Source organism: Lynx rufus, unplaced genomic scaffold (assembly GCF_022079265.1).
Source record: "Lynx rufus isolate CCGP_SWC_20201006 ecotype Redwood Valley unplaced genomic scaffold, mLynRuf1.p SCAF_8, whole genome shotgun sequence".
NCBI classification, from domain to species: domain Eukaryota; kingdom Metazoa; phylum Chordata; class Mammalia; order Carnivora; family Felidae; genus Lynx; species Lynx rufus.
Window position 1 is genome coordinate 38,848,238 of NW_025814896.1, and position 20,742 is coordinate 38,868,979.

Sequence of the window (20,742 nt, forward strand, 5' to 3'; positions counted from 1 at the left end):
TCTGCTTGGGTTTCTCTCTCTCCCTCTCTTTCTTCCCCTCCCCCACTTGCATTTTCTCTCTTTCTTTCTCTCTCTCTCTCTGAAAATAAATAGATAAACTTAAAAAAAAATAACTGGGAATCATAAGAACTAGTTTTGAGACCAGCTCTGCATGTTGCTGTTCCCCTCAGGAACTTGAATTCTCCAATCCAGTTTCTGTGCCTGAAATTCAGATCGAACTAGTGAAGAACAAGCAATAATGTTTGGGCAAGCACACTGCAAACCTCAAAGTACTAACCACAGTTACTGGTAACTGCTGGGTTACTATAGTTGTGTTTTGGAGCATCGGTGAGTCTGAGAGGCAGAGATTATATACTTCCTTAGTCCATTTTGTGTTCTTTGTGCTGCATTTGTCATGGAAGGAGGGAGAGCGTAATCTGGGACCTAACTCTTCACTGGAGATTATTTCCTTGTCTGGATGCTCTGTGCTCTTCAGGAAATCACTTCACCATACAGGTTCATTTTCCTGTCTGGGAAATACCAACCCACACCTGCCTAATCACCAGAGGTCTCCAGGCCTAGAGGACTGAGTTAAAAGATTCTAGAAGATTCTCCCGAGTTGAGAGGTCAAAGCTTATGTATTCGCAGAGTCATTAGTTTATTAACCAATAGACTGAGAAATGTGTTAGTTTCTCTATGAAAAGTGTTTTTCAGAGCAAGTTACTGTAAAGAGTTTGTTTCTAACAAATAACTATCAAGAGAAGGAAAGAAGCTGGTAGCACTTCATAGGATCTTATCCTCACTTCCCAATTTTGGACAGAATTCCCCAAATCGACACTTATTTCGGACTTTTTTTTTTTTTTTTTTTTTTTTGGAGCTGACAAGTTCCTGCCAGAAGTTGGACTTGGGTCTTTTAAAAGAGTTCTCTTTCTTGTACTGTCTTGATTCATGGTGTGGAAAAGTCCAGAAAAAATAAATATACTAAAGCACATCAATTATGCATATTAAGGAACAGAAAAGATAGTAAGGTCTAGCATCTTTTTTGGCTTGGAAATCTGCTATACTCCCACATCTTCAGCCTGTCACATTGATTATTGTTTAAGGCATCTTTATCCACACATCTTTGATGCTGAATAACATGTAAATAAGAATGAGAGCAACAGGAAATATAAAACTAATCTCTGCCATCCAAGAAGCCACTGATCATGCTCATTAAGTTTCTTTAATTGGATGCCTATAAAATTTCAGGTTCAAGATTAGATTTCTTCTTCTGATATCAGTATGAGATTTCCACATTATTAACTGCAGGGAAGGGTGGGTTTAAGATTTATGTGTGTTTTTGTTTTTTTGTTTGTTTTGTTTTGTTTTTAATTCAGTTGGGGCTGTGGCCAGAAACTAAAGGGGAAAAAGAAACCTCTAAGCTGTTAAGATTCAGTCATCGATATGGTTTTTGGAGTAAATTCGTATTTTGCTACTTATTGCCTGGCCAGGCAACAAATCTATTTTGTTTGGACCTGAGCAACAGTTTGGGGGGAAAAATCGTATTGACGGTAATAGCTTAAAACATGAAATTGTTTTTATTCCCAGCTTGGAGAAATTGCAGGGCACGTCTGCTTAGGCAATCCCTTCGACTCCAGTCTGAATACAAATGGAATACCAAAACCGTTGGGCACGTTCCCCCTTATCTTCTACCCAGAGACTGATTTCATTACCATAATTGCAGGCTTGCCTGGCTCTTGGCAGCTTCTCCCCTCTGAGACCCTTAATAGCCTTACAGATGATTGTTGCGGCTCAGTCGTTCAGTCTGTAGGCAGAGGGGAACGAGACTGCAGAAGAGAAAGGTTATGTCTCTGAAGGCTCAGCATTGCCCTGTCACTACCTGGCTCAGTTCTGCACCACCCAGCTGTGCATTCCAGGGGCACCTGTCCTCCCAGGGCTGCATGTGGGTCCCAGTCACTCTCCAGCAACCAGCCTTTGCAACAAACAGCAGTGATATAAGATGTATGAGGTATTCCTGTTCTTCTCTTCCCTTTTTTCCCTTCTGGAAGACTACTAAACATTCCATAATTATTTACTAATATGCAAGAGATGCTTACCAGGCTGGAGATGATGGTGGCATGGAATAAAGCCAATGATGCCCTTCTAGGTATCCCACACCAGAAAAAGATTCACTTGGCTTCCTGTAGCCCGAGGATACTCTGGGACTGATGGTCATACCCTTGACCTTGTGTCTGGACCACACAAGGCCATAGCCCAGGCCTACCATAGGCTGGGCAACCTCCTTGGAATGTCAAAGTGAGTAGAATTCAAACCTCCCCATTCCTAGTACACAAGGAAGGGGCTGTTTGTCTCAGAGATGGGCACACCCTGGTGCAATTTGGCAGAGCATCCCAGCAACTCTCTCAGATGTCGAGTTAGGGCAAAACTGGAAACGCATCTGCCCAGTACATCTTGCGCTGATTACTCGGAGCACATGTTTCTGATTCATTTGCACACAACTCATCCAGGGGGTGTTGCAAGGGCTATGTGATGGCCAAAGGAACCCAATGAGTCTTTTATTATATTTTTTTAAACAAGTTTCTCTACGTTGATTGTCTCTCAGAGCCAAGAAACTGCATTCTTCCAGCCCCGTGACTTCAAAACTAGGCTCTGTACATCCAAGAGCAAGTTCTAACCTTGGCTCTGGGATTATCTGCTCTGACCCTCAGGGTCAGTTGAGGAGTGCACACAGAGTCTGGATGTGGGATGGGTGAAAGTCACAACTGCGGCTCTTGAGGACCTTGTGGTCCTCTACACAACCTCTACACAACCTCTACACAACCTGTGGTGGCCAGTCCCCACCAGCCTCTGTGGCCTTCTTGCCCCCCTATTTGCATGAGGGGACAGTACTTCTATTACCTTTTGAGAGTCAGTGTCACAAAGTTGTTGAGAGCATGGGCTTTAGGGCTAGACAGTTTGCATCTGCCACTCTCACTGTGTGACCTTCAGCAAGTTGTTAACTTCTCTGCAAAAAGCTAACCTGTTGCTGTCTAGCAACCAAAATTTAACAGCTTGAAGCGATGATCCTGGATTGGCCACAGTCCTGTGGGTTAGGAATTTGAACAGGGCTCAGCCAAAAGAGCTTGTCTCTGGTCCACATGGTATTGACTGTGGTAACCCAACTGGGCTGGAGCATCCAAGATGGGCTTACTCACATGACTGGGGCCCTGGAGCTGGCCATTGGCTGAAGTACCTCAGCTCTCTGCTAAGTGGCCTCTCTCTTCACTATGTGTAAGGCTTCCTTACCTAGTGGTAGGAACATTCCAAGAGAATGAAAATGGAAGCTGCAAGACCTCATGAGGCTTGTCACAGCGTCACTCCTACCATATTCTACTGAACAAAGTGAGTCACAAGACTGGGCCAGAATAAAAGGGAGAGGAAATAACCTCCACTTCTTAATACAAAGATGGGATGAATTGCTGAGGCCATCTTTTCAGACAGTCAACCATAGGGGCCAATCAGTAGTACCAACTTTATTCGGTTATTATGAGGATTAAATAAATTAATATATGTAGAACACGTAAAACAGTGCCTGGTTACAGATTTAGTACTCAAGAAGTGTTTGGTTTTCTTATAATTATTCTTGTGTCACCTTAGAAACACATATAGTACATGTTTACTTCTTGAATTAAAGACTTCCCAGCAATGTAGTCATCAGAAAATCAGGAACCCTAGTGATGAACTGTCTCCTCACAACCTGAAGCCCATGTACATCAGTTCTGTCTGGTCATGTGGTTCATTTGGGCCATTCCTGGGTGTTTTCCATTCTGTATCGCCATGTGGTCTCAGCTTTCCTCCATGAGGGACACAGCCATCATTTCCCTCTACTCTCTTAGACTTTCTTCTGAGGGTACCTAGTTTGGAGACTATCAACTTCTCATTGACTCTGCCCTGTTCTGAATTCTTCAGGTCACCATAGAGGTGGTGGATGGTCCTGACTCTGAAGCAGATAAAGATCAGCATCCAGAGAATAAGCCCAGCTGGTCAGTCCCGTCCCCTGACTGGAGGGCCTGGTGGCAGAGGTCCTTGTCCCTGACGAGGGCCAACAGCGGGGACCAAGACTATAAGTACGACAGTACCTCAGACGACAGCAACTTCCTCAACCCCCCCAGGGGGTGGGACCGTCCAGCCCCGGGCCACCGGACTTTTGAAACCAAAGACCAGCCAGAATATGGTGAGTTTACCACCCAGCGATCTAAAATTGATGGGGAGAATAAATGAGGATGATGAGGCCTAATGGACACGGAGCCAAGCAAAACCCAGTTTACAGTATGTGGTTTTTGGTCTTCATAAAGACTTTGTTCCACAGAAGCCCCAAGGAGGCACCAGCAGCCACATTTTTCTGGAAAGCCTATAATTTTTAAATCATACCAATTATCCTAGGAGAGAATTTTTTTTTTTTTTTTAGTTACAGATCTTTGACATTCTGCTTTTTTTCCCAAAAAAGTTTTATTTCTAAAAGTGAAGATAGCACCAAATTAACTTCCTTGCATATTTTACTGAAAAATTCATACTAAAAATCAATTTAGTAAAAAGAGATGTGTCCAGTTGCCTCTGTTGACCAGGCAACCATGTTATGTTTGACATTGGCAGTGGAGCAGCCCTTGGGAATCCACATGAACATGTGCTTCACAGGTTGTCAAAGTAAGGCTCCCCCACGAATAAATGTGAAGACTCCAAGTTGGGATTTCTAGTTTCCCATGTTTTTAGAGTAGGAGAAGTGAGGTAACAAACAACTTACAAATTCAGTGATTTAAATAATAAAAATCATGGTTCACTTGAGTCGGAGTGGGAGACAGTGGGGGAAACTCAGCTCCACTCAGTCATTCAGGGATCCAGGCTTCTTCCATGTTGGAGCTCGGCAAACCATCAGGACCTGAGTTATGCTCCTTGGCTGGCAGCCAAGGGGACAGGGGGAGCCTAGAAAAGGCACCCATGATCTTAACCCCTCAGCCTGGAGATGATACACATCACATCTGCTTAGCACACCACCACACCACATTCTGTTGGTGACACGTAGTCATATGGCCCACATAGATTCAAGGAAAGCTGGGAAACACATCTCATGTGTGCAAAAAGAGGAAATGAAACAGACCTGGCAAGGCTTTGTGGGGAATCAGGCAGTCTGCCTCATGTTATGAGAATATCTGATATCTTACAAATTCACCCATCGTGACAGTGTTCTTGTGGCTTCACCATCCGCAGCCTTAGGAACAAATGCTATACAATGGGGATGATTTGTCTCACACCATTGCCTTCTCACCCTTACCTCCATTTCTCAGTAGGAAGACCAGTTGTATATTGGAGAGTCATTTCTGCTGCTAATAGATGATAGCAGGCAACTTCCAAAGCAGGAAGACCTTTTCTGAAGATCATGCATTGTGTCTGCCACCATGCTAGGCTCTGGGAATCCAAAAGTTAGAAAGACATGGGTCTTCCCTAATGAGGATCTCACCGTCTGTGGATAAGGGAGAAAAGTTAAGCGAGAGAGGAAAACAGTGCCATGGTAGAGATACACATCAAATACTAGGGTAGCAGAAAGAGAACTCCCATATTCTTGCCAGCCAGGAGGCTTCTCAAACCTTCCCCCTTTTCTGGAAGAAGTCCAATTTATCTGTTTCTAAGAGAAAGGACTGAGAATAATCATCAACGTTTTATAGCACTCCCCATGCACCAGTCCCACTTCGTGGCATCTCACATATATTAGCTTATTTAATCAGCAATTTGAGGCCGATACCCCATTTTACAGATGGAAAAACTGAAGGCTAGAGAAGTTAAACAATTTGACTTGAAGGGTCAAGACCTAGGATTCATCTCAGGTGGTCCGAGTCCAGCATCTGTTCTCTTAACCATTGTGTTATTCTGCCTCTCTAGGGAATAAAACATAGCACATCCTTTAGGACAATAGAAATGGATGCTTAGATTAGAAGATATAAATGGGGGGAAAAGTCCCATGGTGTTGAGCAAGAGAAACACAGAGGATCTCTGGGTGCCAGTCTGACATGTCACCACTGGTTTTTGGCTTAAGCTGTTTGCTCAGCACATACAGAACATTGTTTCAAAGAATGGAGCTCAGACCCTCCACATCAGAATCCCTTGGTTGCATGTTTAAAAATGCCAATCCTTGGGGCACCTGGGTGGCTCAATCAGTTTGGTGCCTGACTTTGTCTCAGGTCATGATCTCGCCTTTCAGAGTTCAAGCCCCATGTTGGGCTCTGTGCTGACAGCTAGGAGCCTGGGACCTGTTTCAGATTCTGTGTCTTCCCCTCTCTGCCCCTTCCCTGCTCACACTCTGTCTCTCTCAAAAATACCCATAAAAAAAAAAATGAAAATAAAATGCCAATCCTGGTCCAGCCCCATCTCTCTCTATACCAACATTCCTCAAAGTGTAAACCCCAAATCGGCTGCATCAACATCACCTGAGACTGTGATGGGAATGCAGATCTTCAGGCCCCAACCCCAGGCCTATTGAATAAGACACTCTGGGGTGGGGTCCCCAAAATCTGTGTTTGAACAGGCCTTCCAGAGGTTCTGGTACATTGAGCACCACTATCCCAGAGCAATGGTTCTCAGCCTTGGTTGCTCATTATACTCACCCCAGCAATTTTTTAAAGTCGATGCCGAGACTTGTCTTCAGACCAGTTATATTGGGATCTCTCAGGTTGAGGCCCAAGCATTAGTTTTTCAAAGCTCCATGAGTGACTCCGGTGTGCAGCCTCATTTGAGAGATGCTGCTGTCCTTCTGCTGAAGTAGAGTGTCCAGGAGTGAGACCTGGAGTTGGTCTTTCTTTGCTTTTTTGTGTCTTTCTTTTCTCAGGCAAGGTCAGCAGGTGATTCTCATGCTCATCGAAGTTGAAGACCACCACTAGAAACAACTTTTGCATCTAAAGCTCTTACAGAATACACTCTACCAAATTCATGAACATTAAGAGCATCGTCCATTTCAATCTTGAGGATAGAATTTGCTTCTACTAGGACAGTTCCTGTGGTTGCCTCTGTCACCTTCACCCCAGCTCTCTAGGCCTAGAATACCTGTGCAGTATCCCACATCTGGATCTCACAGCATCCCTGGGCCATGGGAAACCCCCATCTTTCATGGGTTTGAACTATCTCTTGGTAACTTCCTCATCCTTAGAGCAGATATCAGGATTGCTACTTTATAAAGAAAATCTCGTCCCTTAAAATATCCCTAAGGGAGTGCTTCTTGGGTTTCAGTGTGCACACAAATAGCCTGGAGGTCTTTTTTTTAATGTTTGTTTGTTTGTTTGTTTGTTTGTTTTTGAGAGAAAGAGAGAGAGAGAGAGAACGAACACAAGCAGGGGAGGGGCAGAGAGAGAGGGAGATAACAGAATCCAAAGCAGGCTCCAGGCCCTGAGCTGTCAACACAGAGCCCGATATGGGGCTTGAACCCACTAACCATGAGATCATGACCTCAGCTGAAGTCGGACACTTAACTGACTGAGCCACTCAGGCACCCCTAACCTGGGGTCTTTTAAAATGCAGCATCTGATGCCATAGATGAAGCTGACAGTGCTCAGACCACACTTTGACTAGCAAGACTCTGAGCATGTTGTAAATGCTCAGTAGCATGCAGAATGAATGAACGATTACTTACTTCCCCGACGGGCTCACAAGGAATGTGTGATTTCCAGAATTCCACACAGCATCGGATGAGCTGAATGCTCTTTATTTCAATCAATAAGAAACTACTAAACAATGTCTAAGTATTTATCCCTGTGATGTGTGTGGTGAAGGACAGAGGGAATGAACACATGGCCCAGGATGGCGAGGTTCCTGCGGTGGCAAAGCAGCAAGACTCACTGTGCCTAAGTATGTGTGAAAGTCACCACAGGAACCGGCCTTTGTGGCGGAAGTTGATCTTGGATTTTTGAAGGGAGCATCTTTCGTAATAACTTAAATGTTTGTGGCCAGAGAGTTCTTCAAAAAAATGTTGGTGTAAAAAAAATAGAATTTAATGGCATCTTTAGAATAAATTCCAAAATACACAATGGGAGTCAGTTATACCTAAGTTGCGATTGTGGAAACATATGATGTGACCACGGGTTGGCTCAATTTTGAACTCAATTTGAGATGCTGCATTTTAAATACCTTCTGTGTAGACACTTAAGGTATCATCAAGGACCAAGAAAGAATCCGAGTAAATATTTTTCTGTCAAATAGTAGAATACCATTGCCAAAATTGTTCTGAATCAACCATATAATGAAATCAGATAGGCATCGCTTACTGTAAACCTGGGTTGGGACTCAGTTCTTTGCAATTCTCTGACTGGTCATGGTCCTATTTTAATAGATTTCACAGTGATTTTTGTCAAGGCTTTTTCTTTGTAATGTTGAATTATGGCCACATAAGTGGGTGTCTTAAAAAAGAGAGGCCAACATGGGCCAGAATTAAAGCTGCAGGAGTACCAGGATATAGAACAGCATGCTGCCACAGAGACCTCACATCTAATCCCAGATCTGCCAGGCTTGAGCTGTGTGTCCTTAGGCAAGACCCTTAACCTCTCTGAGCCTCAGTTTCTTTATCCATAAAAGGAGGAAGTTTCTACCTACCTTACAGGATTATTATAGGAGTTTAATCAGTGTATTTAGACAGAGAAGCTGGTTAAAGCAGGCCCTCAATAATTGGTAGCCACTCTCATCTAGGATTAGTGGTGGAGGCTTGCCAATGACCAAGTCAAGACCCAAATCACTCCAGTTGCCCAGACACTGTAACTGTCCCACAGAACTCTAGTGACCTGAAACTGCTTAATCACTACTTTAAAATTTCAAATGACATGATTGAGACCCAGCTCTCAGCCCAGTACCCTGTGGATTGTTTTCTTCCTTCATTGAACTCTTTGATGTCACAGGGACTGTCTTTTACTGTCATTGTTGTCATCTTAGTGGTTACTGTTGTTCATATTCATTTTCTGCTCTGAGCGATGCCTCTCTAACTGGTCCCTCACCCCCCAGGTTGCCAGCCCAGGCTCTTCACATAGTGATGGAAGAGTTCTCTGTGTCGAGAGAGCAAACCCTAATCCACGAACACTTTTCCTGCCTCTGTTTGCATCATGTTTGCTATTTTCCCATTGGCCAAAGCAAGTCACATGGCCCAGGCTGGGGTGGGCAGGAGAAGAGAGTAACCGAAGGGCAGATATGGGGAAAGGAATGATGGAAGTCATTTTTCACATATCCAACACAGTATTAACATTCAATAATTTAGATCCAAGAAACCAAGACCAGAAATTACCTTGTGCAAAGATTCCAATATAAGCCTCATGGCGGGTTTAATGTTAGAATCTTAAAGGTCAAAGATATTTTCCAAAATGTCCCTCCATTTTACTGCAACAGGAAGGAAAGGCTGTAGGAGATCTAGATGGTTGAGGTCCCATTGCTTCGGCTGAGCAAAACAGCTACACCACTTGGCATCACTGGATTATGTACCTAGCATATACATGACATAAACTCTACTTATCTGATTTAGTAAGCTTTCTCTGACTTGCCCACTGTCCCCTTTATGAGTCTAATGACATTACGACCTTTACTTGTGACTTTTGTTGTCGTTGTTCCCTTCAACAAATCTGGTCTTGGTGGTACGTGTCGGATATGGTTCAGTGTGTTAGTGTGTGCCTATAACCCACTGCACCTGGATGTTCCCACTGACCAGAGTGTGATCTCATGATTGCTCTGGTGTTCTCAGGGGGAGATTACCAAGAGATACCAGGCCACAGAGGTCTTGGAGGGAGCAGCAACCACCCTTACTGAGGTGGTTTCGCCCTCTGGAAGCAACTTGTCTCTCTAATTCTACTGTTGATGCCTAGTAAGAGATAAGAGAGATGGAGAGGCTGACACTGGGGAAATGGGCCCAACTCCTTCACACGAGACAGTAGTTTCAAACACCTGTTCGGCCGTGTTGCTGGAAAACCATTTCTTAGAAGATAACCAAAATACAAAAAGATTCCTTTTTGGGGAGAGAGAAGAAATGGATGGGGGCCCTTGGGGCAGGCAAGGTGTGGGCAAACTCTCTGCTCTGGGTTAGGGAAGAGGACACAACCATGAACGACACCCCCCTCCCCAACTCCGTTTAATGGGCTGACGAGACTCGGCGGCCCTGCGTTTGCCTAAGGAGTGTTCAGAGTGGATGCCATGCAAACAGCAGCCTGGGAGGCTGGCACAGGGCCCATCCTGCAGGTAGAAACATGTGTGGACTACATTCCTGATGGGCCTACATCATAACAATCACCGCGACCTGTTATGAACAGAGAGGGCCCCTTCCCTGCAAAGCACATGCCTGTAGCTCCAAGTTTGGCATTGGCGGCAGCCCCACGGCCGTAGGAAGATCTGGACAAACCAGGAGAAAGCATTACAGAGTGCAGATGCTTCAGAGGGGATCATGCTGTGCAGACCAAGGGCTTAGCACTAGGGCCCAAGCTTTCCTCTCTGTTACCCTTATGACGTTGGGTAAGTTCCCCAGTCCCTCCAGGACTTGGTTTCTTTACTTTTAAAAGAGGAACTTCATCTTGATAACATACCAACTTTCCTCACACCACTCACATTCTCAGCACCCCCACCCCCCAGTTTGGTCTACTCCTTTTTTCCTTATCATTTATTGACTTCTAATACACTGTATAACTTACTCATTTTTTATTGATTATTGTCTGACTCTTCTTACTAAAATATTAGTTCCACCAGGAAAAAAATCTTTGAAAGTTTTATTTAATGATATTTCCCACATAACTAGAATTATGCCTGGCATATAATAGGGGCTCAATAAATATTCATTGGATAGATATTGAGTGATGAACTCAAAGGATCATTTCTATCTCTACCTTTATGTAGCAGTTATCTACTGCTATATAACAAACCATCCCAAAACAACAATGGTTTTAGGGGTGCCTGGGTGGCTCAGTCAGTTGATCATCCAACTCTTGATTTCGACTCAGGTCATGATCCCAGGGTAATGAGATCAGGCCCCGTATCAGACTCTGAGCTGAGCATGGAGCCTGCTTAAGATTTTCCCTCTCTTTCTCTCTCTCTCTCCCTCTGCCCCTCTCCCCCACTTGCACTCTCACTCTCTCTAAAATAAAAATTTTAAACAAAACACAAACAAAAAAACAGCAGTTTATTATTTATCATGATTCTGTGGCTCAGGAGTTCATGCAGGGCCCCACTAGGCAGTTGGTGTGCTCCTAAGCATCCACTGTGTTCCTCTGTCCACTGGGAAGGGCTGGAAGGTTCAACAAGGCTTCACTCATGTGTGTGTGCCTTGCAGCCCCTCATGTGCCTCCTCCATCTCCATGCGGTGTCCCACAACTCACAAGTTTAGCCTCAGTTTCTTTCACAGTGACCAGATTGCCTAGAGCAAAAGTCAGAAGCTGCCAGCCCCTCTTAAGGCCAAAGTCAGCTCAGATTTTAAAGAAGGGGAAATAAACACTCTCAATCTCTCTCTCTCTCTCTCTCTCTCTCTCTCTCTCGTATGTAATAGGAGGGAAAGGACTGATGGTGGCCATCTTTGAAAACTACCTACCATAGTATTCCATGATCCCATACTCTACAAATGCAGGCATTCTCAATAAGCACTGACTGGGCACCTTCTAGGAGTCAGGCCCTGGCTGTGTGCTGACCACCACAGTGCTCAAAACCTCAGACAGAGTCGTGCTCTCATGAAGCTAATCCCTAGAATGAACCCTGGAGCCATAAGCCTTTTGCCTCCAGCCGGCATCTAGTCCTCTCCAACAGTGAGAACGATGGAAGAAGACAACTGGCAGGCTGCTTGACAAGAGGGATTTGGGGACTCCTTGGGCGAGGCTGGTGACCGTATCCCTGGCTCCCTTCCAGATTCCACAGATGGTGAGGGCGACTGGAGTCTCTGGTCTGTCTGCAGTGTCACCTGTGGGAACGGCAACCAGAAACGGACTAGGTCTTGTGGCTACGCATGTACCGCAACAGAATCTAGGACATGTGATCGTCCAAACTGCCCAGGTTGGTATACACAGGGGAGTGGCTCCAAGTTCGGGGGGAAGTTTTCAACTTATTTTTAAGCCTTAGAGAAAGTGACTTTCTAAAAGACAACCATTTCCCTAGTAAGAATTCTGACCAGGCTGAAACAACAAGAGCTAACACAAGCATAATGAGCTGAATGGATGAAAAGATGGGTTTTCTGAGCCTTATGCACAATCGCTATAGCCATGACCTAGAATGCAATGCCACAGTGTACTTGTTTAATTTAAAGGGGGGATTCTGTTTAACTTGAGACTTTGATGTGGGATCTGTTGTGCCTTGAAGAGACGCAGACAGACATTTGTGGTCTGATAAGGAAGCCAGGATGAGTGGATTGACAGCCACATACAGGAGAACCATGCAGGTAGCCCTGTCGGTGATGTGTGAGAGTTGCTGAAGCCTCCAAGGGAGGAAACGGAGGAAACCTGGCAGTTAATTATCCCTTTAAACTGCATTGTCAGTGTTTTAAAAACTAAACTAATTGCAATTGGAGAGAGGCCATTGGGGGTAAAAGAATAATTGTGACTGTCTGTGGCAGTTGGGTGTCAAAATGTGGCCTGTTTTTATATGGCCTACACATTTTTAAAGGGTCAAGAAGAAGGAAGGGGAGAAGGAGGAGAAGAAAGAGGAGGAGGAAACGGAGGGAGAGGAGGGTGAGTAGGGGTAGGGGAAGAAATATGCAACCAAGACTACATGTGACTCACAAAGCCAAAACATTTACTCTCTGCCCCTTTACAAAAAAAATTTACCAGCTCCTGATCTGCAGTTTTACATTTACTTTTGCGTTCCCGTTGCCAGGTAGAATGCCAGCTTCAAATAATATCTCAGGTTCTTCCAAGAAACTGTACATTCCAAATGGCTTCATCTGAAAGATGACTATCAGAGGCAGAAAACTAGATCCCTGCACCCCCAGACTTCCTTTTCCTACTCCTAGAAAGCTGGTTGTCAGACCATAAGGCTGAGATCTGAAACAGAAAAGAAGTGAAAGAGCAAAGGGGTTTCTGAGGGGAGAGAGGAAGGATCAGACTGGACATGTGTCTGTTAGCAAAGGGGCATGTGTAGAAAATGGGGCTGGCGTTTAACAAGCGGCAGCTTGGGCTCCATGTCAGCCACGCAGGTGGATTTCAGAAAATGGAGCAACCATCAAGATGCTCTTCCCGATCTTTCCTATGCTCACTGTAATGAAGCTGAGTTGGAAGTCTGGTGTGATGGGATTTAGGTGGGTACAAAATATACCAATAAATAATAATAACATGAGAAGGGGGAAGAGGAGAAATACATGAAGAAAAGGAAGAAGGGAGAGAAGGACAGTATGAAGAAGATGATGATGATGGAGATGAGATAAAACAAGAAAACAAAGGCGAAGATGAAGATAAAGCGAAGATGGTGAAGAAGGAAAACAAAATGTAATGAAGATCATGAAGAATAGGATTGTTTGAGGACTTAAGTATCAAGCCAATTTCTTAGGTCTTTTGGGGCATTATTTCATTTAATCCTTGCAATAGCCTCATGAAATAAGTATTTACTATTGTACCCACTTGACAGCTGTGGAAACAGGCGTGGGATTAACTTGTACGAGTCACACAAGCAGCAAGTGATCAATCTTGAATCTGAATCCAGGCAGTCTGGTTCCAGAGTCCATGTTCTTAACCATTAAACTATTCCACTGCCACCAGGAGGAAGGATATGGGGCTCAGCCAGTCATGGATACAGATGGCATTTACTGTCAGGGCTTGGGGGCTTGCCTGTTATTTCTTTTCCCAGGCTGGCATCCGGATCCAAGTCTACCACCTGGTGACCACCATTGTGAATGTTTCTCTGCCACCATTTTGAATGTTTCCTTCTCATTTTCTCTCACCACCAAGAGCAGCATGCCCAGCAGCACTGTTCATACATTTTCTTCTCATCTGATCTTGCCCTCCTTCCATCCTTTCTGCCTCTCTGTTCCTCGGCCTTCCAGGTTTTCAGGGCTTCATGAAGGATTTTTTTTTTTTTTTACAGGATCTTTTTCTTTATTTGGTTTGTTGATTCTCAGCCTTACTGGAAGGAGTCGTGGGGCAGGCAATCTCCCCAGCCTGGCAGTGATTACCCTGTAAAAGTTTGTCCCCTAAGTCAACCCTACAAATAAGTTCAAGGGGCCTCACATAAAGTCAGAGAGAGCCCCTTAAAGGAAATCAAGTCACACCTAGCAGGCAGCCAAGGCTCTCCACCACTCCAGCCTCCTTGGATGCCTCAGCTAGCACAGGATTCCTGTCCGTAAGGGAAGCCTGGATGGGAATGGTAGTTTGGGGATGAAAGAGGAACCAAGAAGTATGAGGCAAGCTGAGTTCAGTCCCTCAGAGCAAGTAATGACAAGGTCGGCGTATTCTCTTTGAAGCATCGTTGTCAATGCTGAAAGTCCTAGAATTTGAGGTATCTGGTCTTTAGTTGTGGACTGCGACATCCTCAAAATGAGCTACTCTCAACCAACCAGGGAAAACTGGTTTTCTCAACCAGGGAAAACTCTCAACCAACAGTTACCGCTTAACTACCGTGCTTTCTTTACACATAATTTGTTGAATGCATTCAGCTCTATGAGGTGGGGCACTTCTTTCTCTCCATTTTACAGATGCAAAAGCTGAGGCATACAAAGGTAAAGAGGCTTCCCCAACGTCACCAGACTAGTTATAATTTTAACCCAGTCAGTCCTTAAAACTGGTATTGGCCACTAGACAAAATATTAACCATTGCCTCTAGTTCAGTTTGTCACCCTGACACCAGCAGACAGACAGTCTTGCAGACATGTGTCCCCCACTGCCCCAAACCCCATTCCTGGGCCTAGTGAATGAGTTCCTTAAGACTCATTCAGGGGCACCTGGGTGGCTCAGTCATTAAGCATATGAATTTGGCTTAGGTCATGGTCTCATGGTTCATGAGTTCAAGTCCTACATCAGGTGAGCTTGAGCCCCGCTTTAGGTAAACACAAATCCTGCTTGGGGTAAGCCCTGCTTCTCTCTCTCTCTCTATCTCTCTCTCTCTCCCCCTCTCCCTCTATCTCCCTCTGCCTCTCCTGGAATTCTCTCTCTGCCCCAGGCTCACTTGCTCCATCTCTCTCTCTCTCTCTCTGTCAAAAAAAAAAAAAAAAAAAAAAAGATTCTATCTCTCCCTCTGCCCCTCTCCCCCACTTACACTGCACTCTCTCTAAAAAAAAATAAAAATATGGTAAAAAAAAAAAAAGGCTAATTCAGGCACATTTGGATCTGATTTCATGCTGCAAATGGTATCTGGGGTTTTAATATATTTTATGCTCTACTACCTGCTTTTTACTGTTTCCTCCACTGGCAAGTTCCTACCCAGGAGTGGTCATGAATACAAAAAAGCTTTGTTCAGGTGTATTTGTTTCTGTATTTGCTGGGGGGGGGGGGTTGTGGAGGGTAACTTTTTCCATAAAACTAGGGGAAAATGAGCTCCTGTCTGTGTCTAGGAATCGAAGACACCTTCAGGACAGCTGCCACCGAAGTGAGTCTGCTTGCGGGAAGCGAGGAGTTTAACGCCACCAAGCTGTTTGAAGTTGGTAAGGAGAGTTTTCTCCCCCGCCCCTTTTGGTTTTTTATTCAAATATTGATTTAATGTTTTGGTGATTCCTTTTGCTTTTGCAGTGCTGTCCCATCCCGGGATCCATTTAAGTGTTTTGTTTTCCTCTTATGGGGTCCAATTCTCCCAGCACATTTCTTGCTACCTGAATACAGTCCGAGCAGGAGAGAGCAGTCCCGGGCCTCCCAGACCAGCCTGAGCAGAGCAGCCGGCTGGGTCTGCCTTGCTTGCTACACAGCTTCCATGGCAAGAAGTGGGACAGGACTGCTCTCCCTGAACACAGAGTCAGCCTCAGTAGGGCCTCAGGCTGCATGGGGTCTCTTCTCACAGGCCTCACTGAGTGTCCCCAAGAAGTCAGGAAATGCTGATCTCAGTTCTGCAGCAAAAGGAGGGACGGAGAGAAAAAGGGAACTTTCTTGGCATTATACCTGCCTCTCTCTACCCCATCAATTTTTTTGTAACCTTTCGGCATACCCTGCTCCTCATCTGCCAGAAAGTGCTAGACCAAACACAATAAGCACGAACCAGACAAAATTAAAAGTGACTACTCAGGGGGCACCTGGGTGGCTCAGTTGGTTAAGCAGCTGACTTCAGCTCAGGTCACGATCTCGCGGTCCGTGAGTTCAAGCCCCGCATCAGGCTCTGTGCTGACCACTCAGAGCCTGGAGCCTGTTTCAGATTCTGTGTCTCCCTCTCTCTCTGACCCTCCCCCATTCATGCTCTGTCTCAAAAATAAATAAACGTTAAAAAAATTTTAAAAAAAGTGACTACTCAGGTGTGAGGTGAAAGCTTCCTTTTTAAAAATAGCTTCACATGCTTTGGGGTGCAATTCTTTATTGCAGAAAGATGAGACTCCTTCTGTCACACTTCTTCGTGTCACCCAGAAAGTCTTTCTTAGCCTCTTCACTTTTGCCCTGTCTCCTCAGCCAAACTGGAGGCAGTGTGGAAATTCTGTGTCACCCGGGGGTTCCACCTCAGTCTTTCACACACACACAAGGCTACCTTTCGCAGGAGCCTTCTGCAAACACTATGCATTTGACTCCCCCGACACCAAAATTAAAGACTAAATGTGGGACATTTACATAAAATAGTAGAGCAACAAAGATTGTCTTTGCGGGGCAGAGAGCTTCTCGGGTCTCTCCATATTGCACACCCTACGGACAGGCAGCTGCTTGCTTTGTTGGGAGGATGGGTCCTGTTGTGCAAAGTCACACCTGAGATACGACTGAGGACTCACAGACACAAGTAGGACTGGGTATCAGTCAGGTTCTGGGCATGAACAAACATGGCACACTGAACAGATAATTGAAGAGCATTTGATGAGGGTCTGTTTGCAAAGGTGTGAGCAGGGTAGAATGGAAACCAAGAAGGGGATGTACGGGGCCGTACAGAGCAGTGGGGAGCCCTTATTGCCCCTTGGCCTGAAGGGAGCAAGGGGAGGAGTGGCTACCACAATCCACAGCCGTGTGGAGAGGGTTACCAACAGCACTCTTGTTGCTAAAGAAGGATTTAGCCAACCTGCAGTAGCAAGGGAGGAGACACGGGAACAAATACCTTGACCTCGCTCTCCTCTCTTCCCCTGGTCTCTGGCCAGGTCCTCCCCTTGGCTCAACCCAAAAAGAAGTCAGGGCTCAAGGAGTGTGTTGATGCAATCCACTGAGGACTCCAGAGCAAGAAAAACCTTCCAGAGCAAGAAAAAACATGGAATGAGGATATAAAATCCCAAACAGAAGATGCCTAGCAGAGATGGGACAAAGCTTGATTTGCACAAGGTCATTTATTAACCTTGTACTGACTCAGTTATCTGATATGTAAAATGGTCTGAGGTAATAGTGCCATATAGAGTTATTGCAGAATTAAATGAGTTAGTATTTGCAAAGCATTTAGAGCATGCCCATCACACTGAACATCTACATAAGTTTGATAAAAATAAGTCAATGCATGTTCTATAGGCACATGAATTATGATGACCTTCCACACTAGAAGGATAATAACAAAGCCATTTTCTAGCACCTCACTGAACTTTGTTTCTGAAGACCGTGCTCTCTGAAAGAGACCCTCACTGGTTCTGCAGACGCACATTTCCCAGGAGGAGGCCTGCATGCTCTCACTACTGTTCAGTCAGGGGCTCCACAGGGGTGGAGTCTCAGAGCTCAGGTCCAAATGGAGCCTTCGCACATGCCCTCAGGCAGCACCCCGGTCCTGTGCGTGCTGGGTACTCCCTGTGTTCTAGTTTAATCCTCAGCACACTTTATGAGACAGGCATTATTTTCATCCCCAATGTAGAGATGAGAAAGCTGAATCACAGTGAGGGAGAATATTGTGCTCGAGGTCATGAGCTACCAAACGATTGAGCGGGAAGTTGATCCCAGGCAGTCCAACACAAGACCCCACACTCTTTATCTTAGGCCAGGCCTTTCTGAGCTCCTGAGAGATGCCCTATATCTCTCCTCCTCATTCCACTGAAGAGAAGCCTGAACCCTCCTCCAAACTGCCCCTCCCAACCCTACCCCCGTCCTAGTCTCTTGATTCCCTCCTAGGACACCACCAGTCTCCCAGGCACCTGGGGTCAGAGCTGAGGAGTCACTCCTAAAGTCTTTTCTCCTTTACCCTCAAGCCCACCAAGGCCCAGCAGCCCTAACTCTCTGACCACTCTTGATCCCTTCCATCCCCTCCCTTCCCACCTGGACTCTTATGACAGATATCAGCTCTGAATGTATCTTCCTATTGTACAGCTTAGCTAATAGCTCGCTATCACTCAGAAGCCTTCAGCAGTTCCCTAGGGCCATCTAAACAAGCCTAAACTCATTCCCTATAACCTCTGCTCTGGTGACGCTGAATGTTTCCCCACCCCCAGACAACCCCAGCAGATTTTTTCTGCTCAACCTTGGTTTGTGCAACATTTGCCACTGTTGGCCTGTTCATGACGCCTGTTCCCTTCGGGCAGTGCAGGACCAGCATAAACATATCTTTAGGTTTTTCAAATAAAACCAGGAATCCACATTAATAACTAGAATCACCTAAGTCTTAAGTTAATTCAATAATTTATTAATTCATTGGCAATTAATTCAATATTTTTTAATATTGTAAGGTCCAAATAGAACACCACCAGGGGTGGGTTCTTCAGGTCAATGGCCTCTGGCCTAAATGTTAGGTGCCCTAAAAGCAGGGGCCAGCCCCTTCCCGTTTGAGGCATCTTATATGGATTTGCTTGCAGTGGTCGTCGCTATTCGGTACCCATGGTTAAGAGATCAGGCCATGGCTCTAGTTTAAACCAGTGAGTGAGGGGCACAAATAAAACTTGTTTCTATAAATTCCCCTGGAGGTGCTTTCTGCCTTACCTTGTCACCACTTATTTAAAGAGCAGATTCAAAATAGCCCTCTGAATTATTGTTAATTTTGTCATAGGTGATAAGGGGGTTGTGGTTATCCCCATATCCTCCTTTTCCCCCCCAGATGCCTACTAAAACTCAAGGATAATATATATTTTCAAAAAAACAAAAAAGATGAAGCAAATGTAGTGGTTAAATCTGGGTGATGGCATATAGGTAGTCACTGCTTAAATGTAGAGACTATGTGTCTCTATGTGTCTGAAAATTTTTCATAGTATACAGTGGAGAGGGGGTTGCCTTGTGAATAAAGTTCCCAAGTTCAAGGGAGGTGAACAAGCCAACCAAAGGCTGGTGGTTCCAGGGGGCTGCAGGGGTTGCCCCTGGGAGGGCAGGAGTTGACCTCAGCCTTAACCTGCTTCCCCTTTTGCATGTAGTGAGAGGGTTTCTCCCTGGTCTTTTTCAGACACGGACAGCTGCGAGCGATGGATGAGCTGCAAAAGTGAGTTCTTAAAGAAGTACATGCACAAGGTGATCAATGACCTGCCCAGCTGCCCCTGCTCCTACCCCACAGAGGTGGCCTACAGCACTGCGGACATCTTTGACCGCATTAAGCGCAAGGACTTCCGCTGGAAGGATGCCAGTGGGCCCAAAGAGAAGCTAGAGATCTACAAGCCCACGGCCCGGTACTGCATTCGCTCCATGCTGTCCTTGGAGAGCACCACGCTGGCCGCCCAGCACTGTTGCTATGGCGACAACATGCAGCTCATCACCAGGGGCAAAGGGGCTGGGACGCCCAACCTTATCAGCACTGAGTTCTCAGCTGAGCTCCACTACAAGGTGGACGTCTTGCCCTGGATCATCTGCAAGGGTGACTGGAGCAGATACAACGAGGCCCGGCCTCCCAACAATGGACAGAAGTGCACAGAGAGCCCCTCGGATGAAGATTACATTAAGCAGTTCCAAGAGGCCAGGGAGTATTAAGGAGATGCCACCTCGGGTATTTGTGACACAAATGCACTACACTGATCTACCGCTTGGGCAGCGCCCCTCTTATCCGCATACATGTATATTTGTATATACCACATGGGTATTTTTCATAAATTACACTAGGGGTGTGCACCAGCCCCAGGTGACTGCCATCTGAAGCCACCTTGCCATCTGAAATGCCCACAGAGCTCCTTGAAATTCCTCCAAGGGGCGATGTCAGCAGGAGGATGAGGACAAAGAAGCCAGAAGAACCTGGAAGCCATAGTGGGTGAGATTCAACTCACACCCCAATCCAATGTTTTCTAGAGAAGCAAAGAGGAAAAGACTGAGTTGTAAACGTTATAAGCAGTTTTTATATATAACTTATTTAATATGAATGTGACTTAAGCATAAACTTTTTCGCTGGAGTTGTGAAACTGTTTAATCCCTTCTGTGAGAGTTCAGACAGGGGCTTCCGGAGGTGGGAGAGAAAGGGAATTTTGTAATGATTTAAAAAAAGAAAAACTAAATAACTCAACATAAGTGTATCAAAATAAGAAAACGGCCACCTAAAAACAAATATTCTTTAGTCCTGAGGGACCTTGCTGGAGTCTCAGCTTCCAAAATGCCCTTGCCTAAGATTGGATAGGGGGTGGGGGGCACATGGGTATTTTAGGGGCAAATCTGATGACTGGTTTTAAATAGGCTTTAAAATAAAAGGCCAATATTAGCATAATGCTATAATTCTACTGAAAGGCTTCAGAGTAGGAGACGTTCTGCTCATGTCTTAGTAGGTTCAGAAGGCTGCAGGAAGGTCAGATGTAAAAATAGTAGCACTTTTCCAAAGAAAAAC

At 45.3% G+C, this 20,742-nt stretch overlaps 1 protein-coding gene across 1 annotated transcript in view; it reads left to right on the forward strand.

Moving 5' to 3' along the window:
* Positions 1-19,904, forward strand: part of ISM1 (isthmin 1) — a 72,718-nt gene extending 52,814 nt beyond the window's left edge. The window contains exons 3-6 of the mRNA XM_047067715.1: positions 3,928-4,192; positions 11,857-12,000; positions 15,482-15,571; positions 19,387-19,904. Of these exons, the coding sequence (XP_046923671.1) occupies positions 3,928-4,192; positions 11,857-12,000; positions 15,482-15,571; positions 19,387-19,904 (1,017 nt within the window). The remainder of the gene's footprint in view (positions 1-3,927; positions 4,193-11,856; positions 12,001-15,481; positions 15,572-19,386) is intronic.
* Positions 19,905-20,742: the final 838 nt, after the last annotated feature.